Source organism: Salvia miltiorrhiza, chromosome 7 (genome assembly GCF_028751815.1).
Source record: "Salvia miltiorrhiza cultivar Shanhuang (shh) chromosome 7, IMPLAD_Smil_shh, whole genome shotgun sequence".
Taxonomy (NCBI): domain Eukaryota; kingdom Viridiplantae; phylum Streptophyta; class Magnoliopsida; order Lamiales; family Lamiaceae; genus Salvia; species Salvia miltiorrhiza.
This window is the reverse complement of record NC_080393.1, coordinates 30,113,410-30,140,985: the sequence shown is the minus strand read 5'-3', so window position 1 is coordinate 30,140,985 and position 27,576 is coordinate 30,113,410. Positions and strand designations below refer to the sequence as shown.

General features: G+C 36.5%; 1 protein-coding gene and 2 long non-coding RNA genes across 3 annotated transcripts; 1 reads left to right on the top strand and 2 right to left on the bottom strand.

Annotated features, from left to right (window-relative positions):
* The first annotated feature begins 12,643 nt into the window (after positions 1-12,643).
* On the top strand, positions 12,644-15,791 carry LOC130996020 (uncharacterized). The gene is made up of 3 exons (XR_009092350.1): positions 12,644-13,181; positions 14,816-14,897; positions 15,499-15,791. It is a non-coding gene; the product is annotated as an uncharacterized LOC130996020 (long non-coding RNA).
* An 802-nt stretch (positions 15,792-16,593) lies between these two features.
* On the bottom strand, positions 16,594-18,472 carry LOC130994065 (uncharacterized). Its single transcript, XM_057919100.1, has 4 exons — positions 18,425-18,472; positions 17,343-17,739; positions 17,064-17,249; positions 16,594-16,697 (listed from the first exon to the last, which is right to left on the bottom strand). The coding sequence occupies exons 1-4, from the start codon at positions 18,470-18,472 to the stop codon at positions 16,594-16,596; spliced, it is 735 nt and encodes a 244-aa protein (XP_057775083.1).
* A 292-nt stretch (positions 18,473-18,764) lies between these two features.
* LOC130996002 (uncharacterized) lies at positions 18,765-20,551 on the bottom strand. The gene is made up of 2 exons (XR_009092324.1): positions 20,251-20,551; positions 18,765-20,140 (listed from the first exon to the last, which is right to left on the bottom strand). It is a non-coding gene; the product is annotated as an uncharacterized LOC130996002 (long non-coding RNA).
* Between the last annotated feature and the right edge of the window lie 7,025 nt (positions 20,552-27,576).

Sequence of the window (27,576 nt, the reverse complement as noted above, 5' to 3'; positions counted from 1 at the left end):
ATTGCATATATTTAAAGTGTCATTTGTAATATATTACTCCCTTCGTCCATGAAATAAATTCATCTTTTTCCTTTTTGGGACGTCCCCCAAATAAGTTCATCTTTCTTTCTTTCCATTTTTAGACAACTACCCCACCACTAATAATACCTTATTTATTCTTACTTTTCACCTTTTCACCACTCCAATACTAATTATAAGTAGGGGTGTTAATTGAACCGAGCCGAACCGAATAGTGGTGTGCTCAAGTTTGATTTGTTTAGTATCGAATCGAATCTCGAACTTTACTTACCGAATACTTTGAGGCTTACGAGCCTATACGAACTTTCTAAATTTATATTTATATTCAAAATATTGATTATTTTATTTTTAAAATAAATTATTTTATTTAAAATAATAAATATATTAATTATTTTTTTTTGACAAATAAAATTAATTGGAGATTTAATACAATTATTATTAATTTTAATGGATAAATATAAGTTGTATCTACTAATAATTTATATTTTTCAAGCTGAATCACTTGACGAACATGTTCACGAGCTAACGAGCCGAATACTACTAAGCTCAAGTTTGGTTTATTTATTTATCGAGCTTCTCTAAACGAACTTGAACGAGTTTTTTTTGAGCCGAGCTCCGAATAGTTTGCGAGCGGCTTGGTTTGTTTACACCCTAATTATAACATTTTTTCACCTTTTCACCACTCCCAATACTAATTACTCCCTCAGTCCACCAATCAACTACCCATTTGATGGTCGCACGGAAATTAAGAAAGCTGAAAAAGGTGGTGTAAAAGACTAAAAGGGTAGTGTTAATATATTTTGATTACTTTTACTAATCTTTCATCAGCTATTTGACATTATTTTAATGCCTTGACTTATTAAAGTGTTCGTTTTTTTTATATAAGCTATTTATTTCTTTCTTTTTTTACGCCTTAACTAAATAAACTGAAAACTAGAAAATAAATAAACTGAAAATTCAAAAATAAATAAATAAATAAATAAATAAACTGAAAATTCAGAAAATAAATAAACTGGAAATAAATAAACTGAAAATTCAAAAATAAATAAATAAATTAATTAAAAACTGGAAAATAATTTTTTTAGAAAATAAATAAACTTAAAGTTCAAAAATAAATAAATAAACTGAAAATTCAGAAAATAAATAAATAAATAAATAAACTTAAAATTCAAAAATAAATAAACTGGAAATTAAATAAACTAGAAATAAATAAATAAATAAACTGAAAATTCAAAAATAAATAAAAAAATAAATAATCTGGAAATAAATAAACTTACAGTTCGAAAATAAATAAATAAATAAACTTACAGTTCGAAAATAAATAAATAAACTGAAAATTCAGAAAATAAATAAACTGGAAAAAAATAAATAAACTGAAAATTCGAAAATAAATAAATAAATAAACTGAAAATTCAGAAAATAAATAAAATGGAATTAAATAAATAAATATAAACTGAAAATTCAGAAAATAAATAAACTGGAAATAAATAAATAAATAAACTTAAAATTCAAAAATAAATAACCTGGAAAATAAATAAATAAACTGAAAATTTGAAAATAAATAAATAAATAAACTAAAAATTCAGAAAATAAATAAACTGGAATTAAATAAATAAATAAACTGAAAATTCAAAAATAAATAAATTAATTAAAATCTGGAAAATTATTTTTTTTAGAAATAAATAAACTGGAATTAATAAATAAATAAACTGAAAATTCAAAAATAAATAAATAAATAAATTAAAATCTGGAAAATTATTTTTTTTAGAAAATAAATAAACTTACAGTTCGAAATAAATAAATAAACTGAAAATTTAGAAAATAAATAAACTGGAAGAAAATAAATAAACTTAAAATTCGAAAATAAATAAATAAATAAACTGAAAATTCAGAAAATAAATAAAATGGAAATAAATAAATAAATATAAACTGAAAATTCAAAAATAAATAAATAAACTGAAAATTCCGAAAATAAATAAATTGGAAATTCGAAAATAAATAAATAAACTGAAAATTCGAAAATAAATAAACTGAAAATTCAAAAATAAATAAACTGGAATTAAAATCTTCTGAAAATAATTTTTTTTTGAGGAGTTTTTTTTAGAAAATAAATAAACTAATAATTTGAAAATAAATAAATAAATATACTGAAAATTCCGAAAATAAATAAATTGGAAATAAAATTTTCAGAAAATAAATAAATTGGTAATTTAAAATATCTTACTCCATTTAATTAACATCAATATTGGATTAAGTAGACAAGTAATGGTAGAGTGTGGTGGGTTCAATTGGTAAAATGTAGTAATTTAAAAAGTAAAGGAGGGTATATATGTCCAAAAAGCTGAGTAGGTAGTTAATTGGTGGACAAAATTTTAGAGGCAAATATGTAGTTGATTGATGGACGGAGGGAGTACAACATATTTTTCTCTACTATCAATATACTTTACCACTTTTCCTTAAAACACGTGTCGTCCCCGAAAATGAACTTATTTCAGGGACGGATGGGGTATTTACTTTTATATAAAGTATCATTTGATTTTATAAGAAATACTCCCTCCGTCCACTAATTGTTGGCCTAGGAGGCAAAACACGGATTTTAAAAAAAAGTGTAGTGAGTGAAGAAAGGGACCCACAAAATATATTGTTTATTAGTTGAATGGAAAAAGGGACCCACAAAGTGTATTGTTTATAAGTTGAGTGGAGAAAAAGTGTATTGTTTATTGGGACCCACCAATTAAAAAATTATAAAGACTTACTATAAATGGGTAGGACATAATTTGGTGGACGGACCAAAAAGGAAAGTAGGCCAACAATTAGTGGACGGAGGGAGTATTATTTACGAATATCATTTGTATACAATAAAAAATAGTATTATTTTATATTATTAAAAATAAAATTTGCTTTGTGTAAAAAATATTACTCCGTATTTTATAGTATTATTAAAAGTATTGTTAATAAAATATTATTTCTGTTGATCGAAAAAAATTGAACGAAAAAAAATTAAATGATAAGAATAAAGGGCGGGTCAAATCGGGTGTAGAAGTGTTGTGGGCCGGGTTGATCCGTCCGCCCAGGAAAGCACCTCAATTATGAAATGTAAAGTTAGAGAACAGTAGGGTTTGAAAATATCATTGACGAAGACGATGATGATGCATAGTGATAGTAGTATTATGATGGTACAAGTTGGGTAGCACACAGTACCACCATTCATCAACCAAAACAATTCACAAGTCTGGTAGAACCGTAAGAAAGCATACTTAATATTTTGGGAATAGCTTAACAGAGGTGATCTCCAGGGTGAGCACGAAGATTACCAAAATACCCTTTGGGGTTACTCTCAAACACGCTCCTCGGCATCCTGCAGTTCCGGCCTGGGGCTTTCATCATCCTCACCCCCCTTCCGCCGCCGCAGCAGCAGCGGCAGCAACACCGGCAGAAGTAAATCAGCACCGTCAGTAGCACGGCGGCGATGATCCACGGCAGAGCCAACTGGAACCAGCGGCTGACCGTGTCGCCCCTTGTTTCCGGCGGAAACACATCATCGAACCAAGCCAACGCCTCGCCGCCGAAATTCTCCACCGCAAGCAGAGCTTCCTTCAGCTTCTCCACCACAAACTTCATCGCCTCCTCCACCCCCATCTCTCTCTCTCTCTCTCTCTCTCCTGTTTGTGATTGTTGAGAGAGTGGTGTACTTCAGAGCAAAATTTACTGCTTTATTAAAACAGATCTCGCGTAACTTTTTTTTTGTTTTTTTTTGAGGAAATCTCGCTGAACTTTTTTATTTTGGAACGAAAATCTCGCTTAACTTTAAACATACCTAATTTCTTTATTAAATAAAAAAGGAAATTCAATATCTCACTTTAATTGACTCAATGAAAATTGTCTTTTACTAAAAAAAAAATTGTCTTCTACTATAATTAAAAAAATTATTAGTAACTAATTCTGACTCATACAACTATTTATAAAAATATTCTCCCTCTATTTTTTTTTTAATTAAATGTTCTATTTTAATATTTTTGTTTTGTTTCCTAATAAGTGTCCCATTTCAAAATTTGAGAGTATACTTTTGATATATTTTTTATTTTATTCTTATTTAATATTTATTAAAATATAATAATTAATTGTACATATGTATTTATTATGATAAATAATAAAGTTATAAATATATTTTTGTAATTTTATTGATATGTATAATTTGATTGTTGGGGACATTTAATAAAAAATAAAGACACAATGGCTCTTTGCGAACTTGATTTGATGTTAAATTGTGGTGTATATTCCATGTTTGCATGGGGCTATTTGGGAATTATACCAAAGATTAGGGAGCAGTTGGCTAATGTCAAGGATTTAGGTATAACTATGTCACACCCTAATTCTTGAAGGAATAAATATGATCGAGGTGTGAATAATTCATAGAAATAAACAAGGAACAACCTTGTTAAAACCCGAATAATAAGATAACGAGTCAGGCTAGGCCCCTTTGGATCACAAGTTTTGTTTCATGTTTCTGACAACCGACATTCATTAGCATAAAACTAGAAATTTTAAATTGAAGCTCAAAATGAAGTCATCTTAAGTTGAGAAAACAAAAGATGTATAAGAGTAATTACTACAGCGGAAGTCTATATAGAAATTGAACCCTAGCCTCAGCTCAGTCCCGTCAGCATCGGCCAGCCAACCTGAAAACATTTGAAAGTATTTTTGGGCTAAGTACTAATGTACTCAGTGGGCAAGCATTTTCATAAGCATTTCATATTTTCGTAAGAGCAGTTTATCCAATCATACTTGACATGACTTAGAAGGTTTTAAATTGAAAGAACTTCTAAGCATGTTAAAATAATTTCTTTCATTTGTGCGCACATGTCACACTCCCTTTTCCGTTACTCGCTGTGATCCCGGACCTTTTAGCCACCGACGGATCCATTTCTCCCATTGCACTTGCCCTGAGGACGTAACTCAGACAAGTTGAATTGACCTCGGGACGCTACCCAGGCAGGCCTTACATTAGATGCTTCGGAATACATCCAGCAAGCACCCTTATAACGCCTCTTAGTTAGTGCCCGATGGAGATCAACCCACCAGGTCAGCTAACGAGTGTACACAATTCTCAGACAACGTGTTAGGTCATAAGAGAACCTCAATTGATTAACTTTGCAAGCCTTAAACAGAGCAGAGTGCACATAAACATTTTATTGGATAAACAGTTTTCATTTCATTAAATAAACAGTTTGCAATTCATTGAAACATTTAGAGCTTAATAACTCAATCATACTTTATACATTTGGAAAGTAAGCCCACCTGGATAGGCAAAGCCTGAAGATCATACACATATAAACCTGTCTTGGGAAAGCAGCGCTAATCCCCTTGGTCCACAAAGCCTACAAGCAATTCTATTCTTAATAGGTCTCGTGAATCTAATCTTAAGTCATGATGAAATGCATATCATCCTATGATTCACTTAACCGAATTTTTAAAATTTAATAATAAAGATTGAAACTAATTTTCTTGAGTTAAGAACACCAACAATATCCTTACTCGATTTTCTTCACTAATTGAATTTAATTAAACCAATTTAAATCGTAAATACTTTTATTGCAAAATGCTAATGCAATTTAATGACATGCTTATAATAAGTAATTTATTCAAAATATGCACCTAATAATAATATGATATTATTATGCAAATTATTCTTTAAAATAATTAATTAAATTAATGGTAACTTAATTAAGTAAAACAATACAGCCCTTTTTTTAAAAAAATAATAAGAGGTCCGCTTTTTGTAAAAAAAAATCGCAGCTCAAAACTTAAATAAAGATGAGACCCATCTGAATTAAATCAGCCCAAGATACTCAAGCCCAAAACTTATTCAAATCGGCCCAAACCAATTCTTCTCCCTTTTCTCCTTCTCCTACGGCCGCTCAACTTATCTCTCTCTCTCTCTCTCTCGTTTCTTTTCTCTCTCAATGCTGATACACAGTGTTATTTGATGACTACATAGATGAAGGACTTGGGTGCAAATATGAGAAGTGCAAGGAGTTAGCTGGAAAGAAAGCAAGGAAGAAGAAATTCTGTTATAACAGAATTCAGTTCAACCGAGCCTACTTCAGCTTTACTTCCTGTTCACGTTTCTAGTTAGTTTTCTCTCAATTCTTGTATATATATTCTCTGAAGATAAGAGAATAGGTTTAAGAGTTTTCTCAGCTGAATAGAGGTCAAGAAGTGTATATGCAATAGCTTTGAAGTTAGCTTGTTAGGCTGTGTTTTCTTGGTCTTGTTGCTGAGTGTGGAGTCTGTAATCTCTCCTTCTTGTTCATAGTGGAAACTCTTGGTTGTGTGTCCGTGGATGTAGATCTTTCCAGATCGAACCACGTAATTCCTGAGTCTCTTTACTTTTCTGTATTTTCATAGCTTTACAAATCGTGTGAGCTTTGTATTGAGAGAGTATTGAGAGAGGTGTGGCTACTGTTCCATTGCTGCGATCTGTGTTCGTGAGTTTTTGGAAGCTGCTGCGCAACAAGTGGCGCCGTCTGTGGGAAACGATTTCCTACAGTGAAGGAGAGTGCTCGCAGAGGAAGAATCAAACCAAGATTGATAGAGAGAAGCGAATCCATCTGTTCTTGGAAGAATGGCGATGTCTAAGTTCGATATTGAGAAATTTACTGGAAAGAACGATTTCTCCCTATGGCGCCTCAAGATGAAAGTTATACTGACTCATCAAGGATTGATTGGTGCCATAGATAAAAGTCAGATCTCAAAGAAAGAGAGTGAAGATAAAGATCTTCTTCAAGAAATGCTACGGAAAGCACACTGCACTATTATACTCTGTCTTGGAGACAAAGTATTGAGAGATCTTTCAAAAGAAACTACTGCAGCTGGAGTTTGGGAGAAACTAGAGAGTTTGTACATGACAAAATCTCTAGCAAACCGCCTATACGTGAAGAGGAAGCTTTACTCCTTCAAGATTTCTGATGACAAGAACATCTTAGATCAGCTAGATGAGTTTAACAAAACTCTGGATGATCTAGCCGATATAGATGTAAAGCTTGAAGATGAAGATCAGGCAATCATGCTGATAAGTGCCTTGCCAAAATCCTATGACAATATGAAGGATGCTTTGGTGTATGGCAGGCAAACTACCATCACACTTGAAGAAGTGGTGACTGCAATTAGGAGTAAAGAACTCCAAAAGGCTGCAGATTCAAAGTCAGAAGCACCAAATGAAAGTTTGAATGTTAAAGGCAAATCTCAGAAAGGAAAAACCAAGAAACCATGGAAAGAGAAAGCAAAGTCAGGCCCTCAATCAAAGTCCAAAGATGAAGATGGAAAAGAGACCAGAAAGTGTCACTACTGTCAAAAACCAGGCCACATCAGAAAAGATTGCTTCAGTTGGAAGAAGAAGCAAGCTCAGAAATCATCCACTCCAGACACTGCTGATGTTGCTGAGCAATATCAAGAAGCAGAAGCCTTGAATATAATTTCAAGCTCAAATGAAACTGAGTGGATACTAGATTCTGGTTGTACTTTTCATATGTGTCCAACTAAATCTTGGTTTGTTGATCTGCAGGAAAAAGGGCTTGGTTCAGTAATTCTTGGCAATGATGAAGTCTGCCCTGTGAAAGGGATAGGATCAGTCAAGCTGAAACTCCATGATGGTTCACTAAGGTTACTAACTAAGGTCAGGTACATTCCTAGCTTAAAGAGAAACTTAATATCTTTAGGCTCTCTGCAATCAAAAGGTTATGAGTTTAAATCTGAAAACCTCAGTTTGCATGTTGTTAAAAATGATAAAATCATTATGAAAGGTGTAAGGAAGAATAGCCTATATCATCTGTTGGGATCCACTGTAATAGGAGAAACTGAGAATGTTTCAACTTCTGAATCTATGTTATGGCACTCGAGGTTAGGTCATGTTAGTGAAAAAGGCTTATTAGAGCTTAAGAAGCAGGGGTTTATTGATGCTAAACATGAAATTAGTATTAATAACTGTGAATCATGCATTTTAAGCAAAAGTAAGAAATTGGTTTATCCTGTTGGTAAACATCTGTCCACTGCTCCATTACAATATATCCACTGTGATTTGTGGGGTCCTTCAAAGACTACCACTATAGGTGGAGGAAGTTATTTCATCTCCCTAATAGATGACTATTCCAGAAAGGTATGGGTATACATTCTTAAACATAAATCTGATGCATATGATAAGTTTGTTCAATGGTGCAGTGAAGTAGAAAATGAAAAAGATTGCAGGATTAAACATTTGAGAACTGACAATGGCCTTGAGTTTATATCTGAAAAGTTCAGTGAATTTTGTAAAGCTAAAGGGATCAAAAGGCATCTTACTGTACCTGGGAATCCACAGCAGAATGGGGTTGTAGAAAGGATGAATAGGACCTTACTTGAGAGAGTAAGGTGTATGCTGAGTAGCTCTGGACTGCTGCAAGGTTTTGGGGAGAAGCAGTTACTACAGCAGCCTATTTGATTAATAGGTGTCCTTCTACTGCAATAAATTTGAAAACTCCAGAAGAAATGTGGAATGGCAGGTCAGGAGGTTATTCTCATTTAAGAGCATTCGGTTGCCTTGCTTATGCTCACACAAGGCAAGACAAGCTAGAACCTAGAGCTCTGAAATGTATTATGATTGGATATCCTACTGGTGTGAAGGGTTACAAATTATGGTGTATAGAGTCAGGAAAGGGAAAGGCTCTTGTAAGTAGAGATGTCATCTTTAAAGAATATGTCATGCCATATAAGAAAGAGGTGTCAAATGCTGAACTTGAGGTGGAGTCCACTACCAGATCTGCTGATTCTGAAACTCAAAAGGAAATTACTAAAGATGATGGTATAAAAGAGGAAGAATCAGATTATCAAGACACTTCTGTAGATAACTTGAGTGACTATCACTTGGCAAGAGATAGGGTCAGAAGAGAGATCAGGCCACCAGCTAGATTTGCTCATGCTGAACAAGTCTCTTATGCTCTCAACATTGCTGAAAAGATTGCTTACCAGGAGCCAAAGAATTACAAGGAAGCAGTCAGTTGTAAGGATAGTAAACAATGGATTAAAGCAATGGAGGAGGAGATTGAGTCTTTAATGAAGAATAAGACCTGGAAGTTAGTACCAAGAGTAAAAACACAGAAGTGTGTTAGCTGTAAATGGATTTACAAAAGGAAGGTGGAGGTAGTTGGAAACACTGAAATGGTAAGGTATAAAGCTAGACTAGTAGCCAGGGGATTTACACAACAAGAAGGTATAGACTTTACTGAAATTTACTCTCCTGTTGTAAGACATACTTCTATTAGGATTTTGCTGTCTTTAGTTAATCAATTAGGATTAGAACTGCATCAGTTAGATGTTAAAACAGCATTCCTGAATGGAGAACTAGATGAAACAATATACATGAATCAGCCTGAGGGCTTTATTGTTAAAGGTTTAGAATCTCAGGTGTGTCTGTTAAAGAAGTCTCTTTATGGTTTGAAACAGAGCCCTAGGCAGTGGAATAAAAGGTTTGATGATTTCATGTTGAGCATTGGTTTCTGCAGATCTCTTTATGATAAATGTGTGTATTTGAAAAAGGGCAAAGATGGAGGTCTAGTGTGTTTATTGTTATATGTTGATGATATGTTAGTTGCTAGCAAGTCATTAACAGAGATTGTTGAAGTTAAGCAAGCCTTAAGTGCAGAATTTGATATGAAGGATCTTGGTGAGGCTAGAAGAATCTTGGGAATGGATATCAAGAGAAACAAAGAAAAGGGTGAGCTAATGCTACTTCAATCTGACTATATTCACAAGGTACTCAGGAAGTTCAATATGAATGAGGCTAAGACAGTAAGTGTCCCCTTAGCTCAACATATTAAACTTTCTGAACAGCAGAAACCTAGTACTAAGGGAGATGAACAGGAGATGAGTAAAGTTCCTTATGCTAATGTTGTGGGGAGTATTATGTACTCCATGATCTGTACAAGGCCAGATTTAGCTCATTCTATTAGTGTCACTAGTAGGTTTATGGCAAATCCGGGTAAAGATCACTGGGAAGCTTTGAAAGTTATACTCAGATACTTAAAGTCAACTTCTGATGTTGGGATTGTGTTCAAGCAAGTTTCTGCTATAGGTGGTGAGGTGTTGGCTGGATTTGTAGACTCTGATTATGCTACCAGTATTGATACAAGAAAATCACAAACTGGTTATGTGTTTACAATGTTTGGTTCAGCCATTAGCTGGAAGTCAATGCTCCAATCTGTTGTAGCACTCTCAACTACAGAAGCAGAATATATAGCTTTAACTGAGGCAATAAAAGAAAGTGTTTGGCTCAAAGGGATGATTCAAGAGTTTGGTTTTCAGCAGGAATCAGTCTCTATACTTTGTGACAGTCAAAGTGCCATTCATCTTGCAAAACACCAAGCATTTCATGAACGCACTAAGCACATAGATGTGAGGTTACATTTTGTGAGGGATATCATTGAAAGGGGTACTGTAAAGGTTGTTAAAGTGGGGACTGAGAACAATGCTGCTGATATGTTAACTAAATCTTTACCAGCAGTCAAGTTCAATTATTGTCTTAAGTTGATAAATGTTTGCTCTCTTAAGGAGAGCTTGTCTGTGTGATTTGATTCTTTTCTGTTTTGTGATGCACAGCTGCAGGTGGAGCTTCTACTATGAAGTCAAGGTGGAGAATGTTATTTGATGACTACATAGATGAAGGACTTGGGTGCAAATATGAGAAGTGCAAGGAGTTAGCTGGAAAGAAAGCAAGGAAGAAGAAATTCTGTTATAACAGAATTCAGTTCAACCGAGCCTACTTCAGCTTTACTTCCTGTTCACGTTTCTAGTTAGTTTTCTCTCAATTCTTGTATATATATTCTCTGAAGATAAGAGAATAGGTTTAAGAGTTTTCTCAGCTGAATAGAGGTCAAGAAGTGTATATGCAGTAGCTTTGAAGTTAGCTTGTTAGGTTGTGTTTTCTTGGTCTTGTTGCTGAGTGTGGAGTCTGTAATCTCTCCTTCTTGTTCATAGTGGAAACTCTTGGTTGTGTGTCCGTGGATGTAGATCTTTCCAGATCGAACCACGTAATTCCTGAGTCTCTTTACTTTTCTGTATTTTCATAGCTTTACAAATTGTGTGAGCTTTGTATTGAGAGAGTATTGAGAGAGGTGTGGCTACTGTTCCATTGCTGCGATCTGTGTTCGTGAGTTTTTGGAAGCTGCTGCGCAACACACAGAGTACCCATGCTCCCTCCACCGAGCTCCGACGACAGCCGCCACCACCATGGTCGTCACCGCCTCCCGACACCCCTCTCCTTCTACTGACTATATCTCCTCCCTCGTCTCATCCTCTCTGGCTGAGGACGAAAGACACACATCAAATCTCACCCCTCCCTCATCTCTCTCAGCCCTCCGACGACTATAGCCTCCAAGCCGCCGCCTCATCTTACTCTCTTCGCCCGTCCTCGACCGAGCAGCTGCAGCAGAGTCGCTGCTATGCCCTAGTCCACTTTTCCCAAATCCACCGATTCCCGGCGACCGCTCCGCCACACGTGACGCCGCCGAGCTCAGCCCGAAACCCCTAATTTCCATCCCCTCCTCTCTTTTACTTGCGTCGGACGGACAACAGCGATGAGCCGCCGCCGACCGCCGTATCCCTCCCCTGCCTCGGTCGGGCAGTAGCAGCTTTCGTAGCCACCACCACCGCCGTCCGTCGACCCTCTCCAGACCCGGCTCACACACCCAACAAACATATAGCATTCTTCTTCTTCTCTTCTATTTACTAGTACAGTTTTTCTTAAAAGCATTTTTGTAAATGTAAAACTTGTGAAAAGCTATTCCAAAAATTCATGTATGTGTTTCTTTTAACATGGGCTGATTTAGTAAAATATACATAAGCTTATATATATATATATAGGGTGTGGTTCTAGAGAGAACTACATTATTTGTGAGAACGGGAGAACCATCAAATCTAATGCATCCACTGTAAAAATTAATGCATTCGCTGTTAAAATTAATGCACTAATTTTTTTTTAAAAAAATGCTCCCTTCAGGATTCGAACTCAGGATCTGCATTCATCCAACAAGATGATGCATTCACCGTAGATCTTGATGATCGAATGGCTGAAAATGGTTCTCCGGTCTTCTTTTATTTATGGTTCTTTCTTGAACCTCTCCCTATATATATATATATATATATATACACGAATATATGAAAGATGAAAGCTTTCTGATAGATTTGTGGAACTAAAATATATCATGCCAGTGAAATTGTATGCGTATAGCTGGAATAAAAATCTGTGAAAGATTAGTGGGGAAAAACCTTGAATCGGTGATTGTGGTGCTCTGAACTTGAACTCTATGTGCTCCTGTTGTGACTGGTTGGCTGATGAAGTTATGAAGCTTCAACTCTCTCTCTTTAAAAATGAAAGTGTGTTGGGTGATTGGTGTGAAGTGATGAATAACAAATTTGCTAAGTATAACTATGAGGGATGAGCTTTGAGGGTGGGCATGACTGCCTGTACTTAGGCATGGTGTGAGTGTACATGAGAGAAGGGGAATAGCATGGCAACTGTAACACCCCGTTATTTCTTAGCTAAATTTAGAATTATTTTGAACTTAGAAGTCAGGATGATTCACGCCGGATATAAAGAAAATGAATTTATTTTAATTCCAACAAAAATGATTTACAAAAACATTTGTAAATTTAGTTATTAAATTTATATGCATTGCATATTTATTTAATTTAGCATTCAAAGCATTTTCACGAGCTTTTATTTAAGCAAACACTGAAGAATTATTACAGTTTTCATAGTACAACCCGGAAGACTTTTTATTTTATTATTTTATTCCTCCCACTACTCCCACCTATTTCCACTCACACGTTACTTTTGTCTTCCACCCACCCACCTATTTCCACTCACACTCTTTATTTTCCACCCACGACACTTTCCCTGCAACTTTAATTCATTCACACTCACATACTCCCTTCTTTTGCAACTCAACTTTTAGGCTGTCTTGTCTCCCAACACTGCACTATAACTTAAAGAAATATCCTTAGTAAAAACTCCTCCTAAGCAAAAACAAACTCCTCCTCATCCTTGCTGGAACGATTCTGATCCTTTAAACACCAGAAGTAATCAGCCAAGGCAGGTAGAACCAGCAAAACAAGCCGATCAACTCCTCAAGGTTTTATTTTAAATCCCTTGTATTGTTAATACCATCAAAGTATGTTCTTACCCTTCACAGCACCAAATCATTTCAGATTTTCAGCAACATAAAAACCCATGAGATTCTGTTAAAGATTATACCTTTAATTCATTTGCATAAATTTTCTTCGAGTATTATTAAAGACAAGCAAGGAAATTCCATATAGCATTTTCAGATTATGCACATAAGAGAGTGGACAAATGACATTCATGTATTCATACTTTTACATCAGAGCATGTTTGTTTTTAAAAGAAGAGAAGAAAGAAGAGTCTTGAGTTTTGTTGGTGCTTGTCGTGTCTGTGTTGCTGTTGTTTTTGAGTCGAGGGAGGCGGCGGCAACTCCACCGCTGCCATGGGAGGAGACGGCGCAAGGGGGGGGCGTCTGTGTGTGGGCGTGTGCTGTGAGGGTCTGAGCGGAGAACAGTGGAGCGGCAGCTTATCGCTGCTACTCGCCGGAGTCGGGGAAGAGAGCGGCTTCCGCTGCTCGTTGGCGAAAGTCAGAGAGGATGGAGGCACGGCACGGCAGCGGCGCTGCTGTCGCCCGGCCACGGTGAGAGAGAGGGTAGACCGACGGTGGTTGAATTCAGCTGCTATGGCCGCTAGGGTCTGTAGATAGGGGGAAGGGTGAGGGAGATGGCCGACCTCGGCACTTCGGCGGAGGGAGGCAGAGCTCGGCGGCCATGGCTGCTATTGCTCGGCCACGGACGGAGGAAGAGAGAGGGAGTCAACGGCACTCGTCGTCGCTTCCCTGAGTCGCCGGAGATCGAGACTAGGGTGGAGGTTGAAGGAGATATAGGTTGAAGGAGATATAGGTTGAGGGAGATGGAGGCCGGTCGCCGGTTGTCTCGCCGGAAGGAGCCGCGGCCGTGGGATATGGCTGAGAGAGAGAGGTCGAGAGAGAGATGACAGATTTAGTTGTATGCGTGTGTGTGTTATGCGGCTGGGAAGAAGAAGAAGGGGGGAGGGAGTGTGGGCTTTAGGTTTGGGTTTTGGGAATTGGGTTTGATTTTTGGGCTTTGAATGTTGGGCCTTTGTTTTAAATTTTCAATGGGCCGATTTTTATGAGTTTTTGGGCCGAGTCAGTTGGGCCGATATTCTTTTATTTAGCTGGGCTCGATTTATTTTATTCAGTTTGGGCCATGTGTTTTAAATGAGTAGAGTTATTTTTGTCAGTGGGCCTCTAATTATTTTAAATCATGGGCTGCCCAATTATTTAATTTAATTGGATTTATGCAGATTTTTATTTAAAGGAGATACACTATTTTAATTAATTAGACTTATTAAGTTTGATTAATTATTTTTAATTTGCATAATAATATTATATTATTATTATTATGTGCATATTTTAAGTAAATTACTTAATAAATGCTAAGCATGACATGAAATTGCATTTATTTTGCAATAAAAGTATTTAATTGGTTTTAATTATAATTCCAATTATTAAAGAAAAATGAGTAAGAATATTGTTGGTGTTCTTAACTCAAGAGAAATGTTTTCAATTTTTTATTCATTAAATTTTGAAAACCCGGCTAAGTGAATCATAGAATATTAAGCACTACACCATGACTTAAGATTAGAATTCAAGAAGACCTATTGAGAATAGATTTCTTGTAGGCTTTGTGATGACCAGGAGGATTAGCGCTACTTTTCCAAGACAGGTTTATATGTGTATGATCTTCAGGCTTTGCCTATCCAGGTGGGCTTATTTTCCAAATGTATGTTTGAGTTATTAAGCTCTAAATGTTTCAGGAAATGCAAACTGTTTATCCAATGAATATTTTTTTTTGTGCGCTCTGTTATGTTTAAGGCTCGCAATTCATGAATCGATCGAGGTTCTCTTATGACCTAACACGTTGTTTGAGAATTGTGTACACTTGTTAGTTGTTTCGGTGGGTTGATCTCCATCGGGCACTAATTCATGTAAGAGGCGTTATAAGGGTGCTTGGCTGGATGTGTTCCGGAGCATGTATCATGTAAGGCCTGCCTGGGTAGCGTCCCGAGGTCAATTCAACTTGTCTGAGTTACGTCCTCAGGGCAAGTGTCATGGGAGAAATGGATCCATCGGTGGCTAAAAGGTCCGGGATCACAGCGAGTAACAGAAAGGGAGTGTGACATGTGCGCACAAATGAAAGAAAATGTTTTAACATGCTTAGAAGTTATTTCAATTTAAAACCTTCTAAGTCATGTCAAGTATAATTGGATAAACTGCTCTTTACGAAAATATAAAATGTTTCAGAAAATGCATGTCCACTAAGTACATTAGTACTTAGCCCAAAAATACTTTCAAATGTTTTCAGGTTGGCTGGCCGGTGCTGACGGGACGGAGCTGAGGCTAGCGATAAATTCCTATGTTAGACTTCCGCTGTAGCAATTACTCATATCAGTCTTTTGTTTTCCCAACTTAAGATCTTCATGTTAAATTTCAAATGATATACCTGACAGAGCTTAGACTCTTCACTACTAAATTTATGCTAATGAATGTCGGTTGTCAGAAGCATGAAACAAAACTTATGATCCAAAGGGGCATAGCCCGAGTTTCTATCCTATTTCAGGTTTTAACAAGGTATTTTCCTTGTTTATTTTTATGAATTATTCACACCTCGATTATATTTATTCATTCAAGAATTGGGGTGTGACAGCAACACATGCTATTGATGGGAGGGGAAGGTGACTTGATGGGATTGTTGAGTGGAGAGAATTGAGGGAGAAGATTTGACAAATAAAATTATTCAGAGTTGGATTATTGAAATTGTAATAATTTATCAGGGTTCACTAATTAAATAGCTCGTTTAAATGCTCGATGCTTGATTTAAATAAACATATAATGCATATGAATTTAAATCACTTAATGAATTTAAATAATTCAAATTTACAAAAGTTTTGTAAATAATTTTTGTTGGAATTAAAATAAATTATTTTCTTTATTCGGCGTGAATCAATCTAATTCTAAGTTCAAAATAATTCTAAACTTAGCTAAGAAATAACGGGGTGTTACAAACTAACTGGATCCTTTCATTTCTGCAGCTCGGCTTTTATATGCGCATGAGATCTCTTATGGATAAATTAGTGTATAACTCGTGGAAATTCGAAAGATCATTATTTTATAATATAATTTATAATAAATTTTATTGTCAATTATATTGGTAATATATATTATTATTTTTATTTGATATTATCTGTACAATTTTTAGTGGGATCTATTTTTTATATCTTTGTTATATTGTAGAATGAATAATTAAACAATTATTAGTGTTATGTACGACATATAAGAAAACTATCTCGTAGAACATTATGCCATAATTTACTTACGAAAATTAAAGACAACGATACTCGACACAACAACTCACTAACCAGGCAATTGGCCACATCTTCAAAAGCAAGCAATACAACAGTCATTTCCAATTCCTCACTTGAAACCCTGAATCTACAATAACCTTCATAAGCTTTGGCTTGAAGAGAAAATTTCTAAATCCTGAATTGTAGATCCACACATAGCCTTTGCAAGTAAAAGATACGATATACATAAGCAATAGCCAGAAATAGAAATCCAACACTCATTTCCATCCATCTCGAATAGCAGTGTTAGTTATACATCAAATATAAAAAAATAGCTTATCTTTATAAATAAATTACGTAACTTATTAACAATTAGTCTATAATTACTAGGGTAAAATCAAAATGCAAAGACACTCAAAATGACCAATACACAACTCGTATTGCTAAAAGTACGAGTCTTTCCTTAAGAAATCTACAATAAACTTTTAAAAGTACATATGTTAAGCAAATAACATTATAAATGTTTAATGAATGCTACTGGTCTATAAATATATGAATAAGATGACCAAAATTATATCGTACTTACCTTTCAATCTATCAAAAATTTCATTATATACCACGTTAGTTGTTGTGTTGCTTGTCTGACCATTCTCGTCACATATCAAAACTTTAAGACCTTTTTTGCTAGTGACTCGTGAGATTGCGATATACAACTGGCCATGACTAAATACAGTTTTTGGTAGGTAAAGTTGTACATTTGAAAGAGATTGTCCTTGGCTTTTGTTTATAGTCATAGCAAAACAAACACTTAAGGGGAACTGCTGCCTCTAAAATCGGATGGAAATTTCAGTGAAATCCGACGGACTCATGACCATTCTAGCAATTGGAAATTTCTTACCAACATTATTTCCTGAAATCGATTTTGCTTCAATCACACGTTCTCCTATTTTAGTAACTATCATCCTCGTTCCAATGCACAACTCATTGGACGGATCGATATTTCTAAGAAGCGTGATGATGCATCCCTTCTTCCATTTTATTTCGTGGTTTGCCAATCCTGGACACTTGATTGTGTTGAGATATTCAACAGAAAATCTTTCATCATGGACATCCACTTCTCCATCCGCTTTGCAAATGTTATCTGAACTAAGGTATACTTTTTCTTCGGGCGGCATTAAAGACATGGCGTAATTATTGATCGTATCCACCATTTCATTCGTAGGCGCCAAGATAGCTTTGTCCTTAAATTTTTCTAGATCAGACTATGTATTCAAAACATCTGTATATGTACTTCTCACTATAGATTCAGTAGGACTAGTACGTCCGCCCGTGCGATGCACGGCGAACACATTGAACGATATTTTAAATAAATAAATATAAATATTAAATACAATTAAAATATAATTAAATGTGATTTTTTTAAAAATAAAATAATTCATATCAATTACTCAATAAAGAATATGAGTATAAACATCTAAATTCATTGAAATCAAAAGTAAGTATAAATAATAATGAATATTAGTTATGTATCACAAAGGAAAAATTTTAATCTGTCATGTTTGATGAAAACCTTTATTTTCTTTATTTAAATTATAGAATAGTAAAACAGGTTTTTTTTTTTTTTTCTTACAAATTGAAATGGATAGTTTTCATTATTAACACAAAATCACATTTCATGGCTCAAACTAATTAGCCCAATAACAATACAAAATTATATTTAAGAATTCATATGTTTTTTTCTAACATTTTTGCGCATCTTCTTTTTCTCCAGGCTGCGGTTTTCTTTTTCATTTTCTTCTATGGTCTTCTACTTCTTCTTTGCTCCTTTGCATCTTCTCCCAAATACTTTTTCTCGTGTTTTTCTTCTTCTTAACTCTTCTTTTTTGATCTTCGGTTTCTTCTTCGCTCCTCTGCTTCTACTACCAAATGCTTTTTTCCTTTTTGTACTTTTCTTCTTCTTCTCTTCTCTTCTGCTTCTTCCAAATGCATCTTCATATCGGACTATATCTTAAAATCTAATTTCTATAATTTCTAGGCTAAGATGGAAACTTGAACAAAATATAACTTAAGAGAAAGAAAAGATAAAATAGGCGACGCTACTATTTAACTGCAAATTGATAGGTTGCGCCACTATCTAGCAGCAAATTGCAATGTAAATCATAATTACTTTGGTGAAATTGTGGCCATTGCTATCGACACCACTTTGTGCTACAAATTGCAAATTGCAAAGTTCTAAGAATAAAAAGCTGTTAAGCTATGAGCTAGACATGCATTTGTGAAAATAAACTAAAGAATGAAAATGAGATTACTTTATTCATCTTGATAATGCTCTATTTATAGAGCTACAATACTGCATCTACATTTAAGTTAAAATATCTTTTAACTAATCTTGCCACCTCATTAAAATGGTTTGCTACTCTAACTGAGTCTGCTATGAAGAAGCTAACTAACATATTTCTGGTATATTTTTATATGCCAAGGTAGGTGAAATTGTGGTCATTATTGTCTTCAAACATTGAGCAGTAGTGATCTTGATTAGTAGCATGCATGAGATGAATTAAGTGAAGTTGAAGATGATAGTCCTCTACCCATCTCCAAGAATGGGCCAGCTGGTGGAGCTCGGCAAATTCATCCTCCACCACCACCTCTCCCTATCCATCATCATCCTAGTGGCGCCACCCACATGTTAAGGCCCATGCTCGATCGAACCTCCTCTGATTACCAAACTTTCCTTAATTTCTCTATCAGTAAACCAAATTCAGCTAGATTGATCGTAATAAACTCGAAAGCTTAGAGCCTATGCCTCTTCAAGCTATACGATTGTTTATTATTTTCAAATAGACTGCTTACAAATTAATAATAATTTCCCCTCCTCGACAACACCTAATATTCATTTTCTTGTAGGATATGCACTAAAGTAAATTCTTTCGCAACTTGAAGATATTGCTTGATACAAAATTGCACAACACAACAGTTTAACTACTTAAATAATGTGCCTACATACAACACTTTCTAATATATGTTTTCCTTTATCATACAATGAACATTTTAAAGAAACAAAAAAATCAAAAGGACAGACATAGAAATATTCCCTCATGTTCATGCAAGAACTTCACTTATAAATTGCAAGGTACAATTAAATCCATTGAAACAATTGTTTGAGTTCAAATCAACTAATTGAGGGTCATAGAAATGATTCATGAGCTTCTTCAGTTATGTGTTTCTCTTAATCTTACAAAACACTATTCACATCTAGATCTTTTACTTTCAGATAAATGTGCACTAAGCCAAAATTAAACAGCTAGACGACTAAAATTAGAGATTAATCATAGTTCACAGTTTAGGCTTTTCTACCTTGTGTGTATCTCCAAACATTCCACTTCACTGCTGCATCGACCTCTGCCCCAATCGCTCTTGCCTCCTTATCTTGCTCCACCTTTGTTAACTATAGTTATACATCCAAATCTAGAATAACATACCAGAAGAAATACACGCAATCATATTTTGATGATACGAATAACAACTATCAACTTTAAGAAATGGGTTTCTTTTGCAAATGTGGCCACACATTTTCGCGATCTCAAAATTGGAGAGATGAGGAGGCTGTGCTACGGGAATACAAAGACGACGGGACTTCGAATCGCAATGTGCCTTATCCATGACCTGCAACAAAAAACCAAATCTTTTAAGGCTCGCTCTGTGACTGAATAATGTGCACACTTTCCTTATTCAAAGTCGAACAGGATAGAAAGAGAGATGAGAAATAATTTAACTGGTAGATCTCTTATCCCTTGACGGTTTGGCATCTTGATCATCACCAGATATATCGTTCATGTTGTCGCTCTCATATCTGGTCTCGCGCTCTTCTTCTCTTGATATCTTCTACCCGCTTCAATAATCGAAAACAATCGCATCCTTATGCATAAATAGATGGAGAGAAGTTGTTATCGTTGCTTCAGATATATTCTGAGAGAACCGTGTCGTGTCGTGCTGTGCGTGTGAGAGATAAAACTGTTATTGTGAGAAAACCGTGTTAGACAGAGATAGAGAAATAGTTGCTGGGAGAGAACGTGGGAGAGATGATTTTTGCCGGGTAAAATTAACTGTTGAAAAAAGTGTTTTCATATAATATATAAATTAATAGATATAGATTTATTTACAGAATTGCCACAAACTGTGTTTTCATATAATAAATAGATTAGCTGCATTTTGTATAAGAATATCATCTGATAATTTCACTTCAGCTTCTCCATCATCAAAAGTGTCACCAACAATACCATCCCCTACATTAAGTATCCATTCTGCAAAGTTCTTAGTATCTTCAGCCTCTGATCCTGATGTGCAATTCTGATATAAAAAATAAATTTGATAACATTATAATCAATAAATAAAATAATTTAGATGAACATATATCTTTATAAAATTTTAACTCTAGTTTAATTACCTGCAATCGCATGTTCTTAGTTAATTTAAGAACTTTGCATTGATTCCAAAGTTTAGAAGAACTTATTGAGGCGTGGACAATATCATGCCTGCTACCATTTGGTACAACTGGTAGTATTTGTCTGAAATCTCCACCTAAGACAACGACTAAACTGCCAAACAGTTTTGAAGAACAAATTCCTGTAGGTGACCGTAGCACATCCCTTAGACTCCTATCGAGAGCTTCAAAACAATATCTATGCGTCATTGGCGCCTCATCCCAAATCATGAACTTTGTCTTCTTAAGGAGTCCGATCAAATCACTATCAGGTTTGATCTTGCTACATGTTGAGTTCTCATCACAGTCTAGGGGTATACCAAATCTGGAGTGTGCAGTCCTACCTTTAGGAAACAGTAGTGAAGCTATGCCACTTAAGGCAATTGGTAGTACAATATGTAGTAACCCGCTCTTTTAATTATATTAAAACCAGTAATGCAATAATTATTTATTGCATCTTTCGGTAATGAAACACAGTGATGATCTATTATTAATTTCGACTTATGACTTTGAGTTATATAATACTTGAAGCAGAGTTATTATTGTATTTACGTCTGTTAGCTTCGCGTGAGAAACCGAGATAAGGATTATTGAGACAATCAATAATTATTATTTCAGATTATAACTGACTTAGCAAAGTCATGTTATTTAAATTTTTGCAATAGAAGTATTATTTATATTATTAGTTATTATTATTATTCTTGCTTAAGTCGTGAATTTATTCCGGCTTGTGAGGAAAATTAAATCTTCGGATTTAATTTAGATATTAGATGAGCAAACGAATTAAATCTACGGATTTAATTTAGAATTATTTTACAGTCCATCGATATTAATATCGAGCAGATACATCATCACACGTTACATATTGCAGTTATAGAAATTCCAAGACTAGATTTTATTTCTTTTATTTGTTTTTCACTTTACACAATCTGCCAACAATCTACACAATCCCCCAAGAGATAGGAGGCGTGTGTGTTGTGTGCAAAAGTCTGCAGCACCCTTTTCTTTTCCCTATGCCAGCCGCCCTACGCCTCCAATCCCCATCTCCCTACCCCTCCTACCATCCCTTAGCATACTCAAGTGTGCAGCCATCATCCTTTCTCTATTAGCTTTAACTTCAGCCAACAAACTCCCTCATTCACTCACAGTCACTGCTCGACAACTTTCAAAGAGAGTAAAGTGAATTTCCTACTGCCAACTTGAACAAGGTGAGACTTGGCTTTAATTCCCAGCTTTCTCCATGTTTTCACCTGCATTTATTGAAGAACAACGACTGTAAATCATTTCAGCCATTCCAGTTAACACCTCAACACTTGAAGAAGTGAGAGAGAGGTCGTTCATTCATTACTCTGCCAAACTGCCAGATTATCTCAGTTCATTCAACAACCAACACAAATATTCAGGGTATTGATTCCATCTCAAATATCCATTCCAGTAAGCATTCATACCAAAGTACGATCAGATTCAATGATAGAAGATCTATATAGCGTAATGGACTTAGCAGCGAACTACACTTTTTAATGTAGACCACCAATTACTTTTCTTTTGTGCAAGTGTTAGTATGTATAAGAACTCGAACGAGCATAGTATGATTCTTAAGCAAAGCGAGGATGAGACTGCATCTTGTTTATATTTTAGGTTAGGAATCGATAGATGAAGCAGAGTAACATTTGGCTTAGCTTTAGAGGGCTAGGGCCACTGCCTTGCTGCCCCATCGAACTCCGAGAACAGCAGTGTCGACGGTGTCGACCGGTGAAGGGCAGACGACTCCCGACCCCAGCGATGGCTCCTCGTCGATTCTGGAGTAGCAGCAGTGGCTTGGTGCGCGGCGGGGGTAGAGTTTTAGGCGAAGATGGCCGAATTGAATCGACATGAGAAGAGTTAGGGCTCTCTTTACCCCGTTCGGTGGATTTTAAAAGTGGTGGCGGCGAATTCAAGCGAGAAGCTCGCCTTGATGCTCAGCGATTCGTTAAATCGAGAGAGCAGAGCAGAGAGAGAGATAGCAAAGCAAAGAGTAGAGTAGAGTAGAGTAGAGTAGAGTATAGCAGAGCAGAGAGCGAAAGAGCAGAGCAGAGAGAGAGCAGAGAGCGCGAGAGCAGAGAGAGTAGAGAGCGAGAGAGCAGAGCAGAGACAGAGCTAGAGAGAGCAGAGAGCAGAGAGCATATCAGATCAGAGAGTGAGAGAGCAGAGCATAGACAGAGCTAGAGAGCAGAGCGCGAGAGAGCAGAGAGAGAGGACCGAGGGACGAGTTTGAGGGAGAGGGTCTTGGGCCTTCCCCTTTATTTTTACTTTGTAATTGGTCCTTTGGGCATTTGTTAAATTATTTCAGTAATTGGCCTATTTTCTTGGGTCTGTTTGATTATTTTACTTGGGCCTCCTTAATTATTTCGTTGGGCCGACTACATTTGATTATTGGAGCCCAACTATTTTAATTCAGTAAATGAGCTGCTATTTTAATTATGTTGGGCCGAGTTCATTTTAAATTATATGAGTTGCCCTTAATTGGTTCATTATGGATTAATTATTATGGGATTATTGCTCGAGTAATTGGATTCAGCTATTCCCCTTTTCCGATTAAATAGGCCAAGATCTATTAGATTCTCATGTGAGTCAAAACACCCTAAGACGAACGGGTTAATCATAGTTATTTACCTGATCGTGCGAAATGAGTTTCGGTTAGTTTATTTTGCTTATTTAATCCGAGAGTTAGGATTAATAGTAGAATTTCTCGAACTATTAAGTCGGAATAATGAATCATGCATAAGAGAGTCATGCATCATTAATTTCACATTCTCATTAATCGAGGATTCCCTTCGGACACATATCTTATATTATATTCTCGCAATTAAGGTCAAGCACGAGAGTAATTACTAGGCAAGAGCTACTGCACCACAATAAGAGTTGCCAACAGGTGGGCATTACTTTTATATATATCCAATGAGTTTAAATGTTACGTTCAAGCAAGTTATTTCATGACAAAATCTTAGAGTTGAAGTTATTTCAAGTATTGTCTTGCCATAAAATGTTTCAATTTCAGTATGATATCTATCTGATGTGGCTTTGCCAGTTATCATGTAATCGAATTCGGGTCTTGAGCAGTTGATAGTTATCCTGCCTTGACTAGTGTACACGAGGGATCGTGAGTCATCTAGCGAGTTGGCCGGTCCGGTGTCCGTTGAGAGGTGGCCACCTCTCCGGCACGCAGCTTCAGATATGATAGATTATGAGAACTTAGACTGCAGTCGAACTTTAAGAATCACAAATGAATTTAGTAAGCTTGGGTCTTTTAGCGAAAACTCCCTTGCTGTATTGTTTATGATGGCATGACAATTTACAATATATTTAACATGTATTTTATACTTAGGCATACGTGCCCACTGAGTACTTTTGTATTCAGCCCTGCGTATATTTCTAAATGTGCAGGTTGAGCAGCTGCCGGTGGTGATGAAGTGACGAGCGAAACTATTTTTCATCATCCTTATATATTAATGAACTCTGGGGATACATGTCTTCATACATGTCATCAGAACCTTATTCTGCTGCTTACTCAGAAGTTTTATGTTATTTTGGCTAAGTCGGAGTTATCCGAACTTACTAGTTTATTTGAGTCTATATGACTTAAGGTCCGTTATATGATAAATATTCATTTTGTTAACAATGATATAGAATACGATCCTCCCTGTTTGATTATCCCCCTTTCTACCCCGCTTCTAATCTCCCTCCCTTAGTCACGGTTTTCCCAACTTAATTATCCTTAATTAGGCTAGGTCGTGACAGAGTGGTATCAGAGCAGTTCATTTGCTCTGAACCCTAGAGTTAACCAATTTTTCTAGTATTATTACTAGTATGAAAGAGTCAGTCGATAAAAGCTCATCACTTCATCACTTCGTCAAGCTTAACAAGAAGAAAAACAACAGAATGTTTCAAACGTTGAAAGCTTTATATTTCACGCGAATGCGCGAGTGTTTAATATCATGTTTATGTATTTTATTGTGAAGATGACTCAATGAACTTAGATGCGTTAGGGATGCATGATCACTATTGTGATAAAGACAGTAGAAGCAACTAGCAGAAACACAATTACTTTTCAGCACTGGTTAAGGTGAAGAGTGAGCCACAAGGGGTGGAAGTCAAACGTCACACAAGGGGACACAAGAAGCTAGCAACCAAGATACAATGAGGTGTAAAGAAGTGTGTCATGCTAGTTAATGACATGGGTATAGTTCTTCGTTCGGACTGTTCACGCAAGGCGGGACACCGAATCAACTATGGCCTTAATCAAACGAGTATCATGAGCATTTCTTATAACAATGAGTGTGATATATATATATATATATGGTCAGCTAGTCGCGGCATAATAAAGTACCTCCTTCGAACCATAGTCAGTACTACATACAGAATGATAGCGACTACACGATTTATACCCGAGTCTAGTGTTAAGATATTACGATGTTGAGGTATGTTAGTTTGAATTGTGATCACCCGAACCGCAGGGCATTCCGTGACTTAATACTTTGTAATGGATTCGCCAGATGGCCAGTACGTCAGGGGTAGCACTTAAATAGATCTTTAGATCTAGGCTCTCATATCGATGTGAATTCCTCATTGAGGCAATTTATAGTGACCTTATTGGTCTTTCACGACAGAACTTGATGAGTTAGGGAGCGACTATAGAAATGATAGTATGTCTTAATTGTGTTTTAATGCGTTGACAACTTATGTTTTGACCCATTAGAATGCCACCAAGACGAGGACGTCCAAGGGGAAGGGGAAGGGTTCCCCGAAATAAGGAGAGAGGTCCGAAAGCTGGGCTAGAACCAGAAATTGTCCCACCACCTGTGCAGCCGAAACGACGAATCGAAGAATTATTCCTACGGCAAAACCCACCTACCTTTAACGAAATAGGGGATCCGGCAGAGGCCGAAACCTGGATACGCTCTATTGAGCGCATTTTTAACTTTTTGCGTTGCACTGATCAAGAACGCTTGAATTGCGTGTCCTTTCAACTGACTGGGTCGGCTGATTTTTGGTGGGAAGCGAGGATGAAAACAATGACAGCCGAGCAGTTGGAAAATCTAACTTGGGAACAATTCAAAGCAGACCTATACAACAAGTATATACCCAAGAGCTATCGAAAGAAGAAGGAGGCCGAATTTTTCAACCTGAAACAAGGGAAGATGTCGGTAACTCAATACGACAGGATGTTCTGCGATATATCTAGGTATGCGCCAGGACAGGTTGACACAGACTAGAAAATAGCTAAGAAGTTTTGTGCCGGTCTGAGGCACGAGATCAGGATGGCTTTGGCAAGCCATGGAGGATTGTCCTATACTGAGTCGCTCAGCCGAGCATTGGACATTGAGACAGCAATGCCGGGAGAAAGACCAACATCTATACCTACGCCAGCACCTCCACATAATATAAATCATAGTCAGAATTTCAAAGGAAAGAGAAAATGGGACAATAGTAACTCGGGCCAAGCCGAGAAGAGGCCATGGCAGGGGCAAACTTTCCAGTCACAAGGCTATGGGGGCCAGAGCGCATCGAAACAAATAGAAAATAGCCAACAAAGGACTCCACCTTGCCCCAAATGCAACAAAAGTCATGTGGGAATCTGTAAGGCCGGCAGTGATAGTTGCTATATCTGTAACCAGAAAGGGCACTATGCAAACTGATGCCCGAATAAGCAACACGGGACGGGTTTAAGGCCGAACCCACCTATCTAGGCTCCGCATCTGTGAGCGATCCAAGCTTTGCCCCAACCACACCCAGGACAGTAGCTGCAGTATCCACAGCACAACAGCACCAACAGTTACCGTATCAACCACAACCTCAACAACTGTATCAGCAACAGGCTCGCCAGCAACAACAGCGACAACGAAAACAACATGAAGGGCCTTGTCAAGCTAGAGCTTATGCTTTGAGACAGAAGCTGCCCGAGAACAACCAGGGAAACCTGGCAGGTATGGGCATGCTACTCAATACTCTTGTTGTACTCCTATTTGATACGGGTGCATCGCATACTTTTATTGCAAGTGCATGTGTTGATGCCTTAAGGCTAAAAATGGAAAGAGCTGATCAGAAGTTGAGTATATCATCACCAATAGGAGGGGTGAAGACAGTAGAACATGTTTGCTTGAACCTAGAACTGAATATATGATCACTTAGGGTTTTAGTGAACAATTCATATGTTATACCGATGGGAGACGTAGACATAATTCTAGGAATCGACTGGCTGGCCGAGAACTACGCCACCATCCTATGTAATGAAAAATAGATATCTTTTCGAACCCCAGGCAGGGAGCCGACATATTTCCACGGGATCGGCATGGAAAGAAGAAAATCGATCATCTCCACTCTGCAAGCAACGAAAATGATGAAGAAAGGACACCCAACCTACCTCATGTATTTGCACGGAGAACCGGGAACCGAGAGGAGCATAGAAGATGTAGCAATTGTATGGGACTTTTCAGATGTATTTCCAGAGATTCTGCCAGGGCCGCCACCGGACAGATAAATTGAGTTTACCATTGATTTGGAGTCCGGGGCAGCTCCCATTTCAAAGGCACCGTACCGGATGGCTCCTAAAGAGTTGGAAGAACTCAAGATACAACTTCAA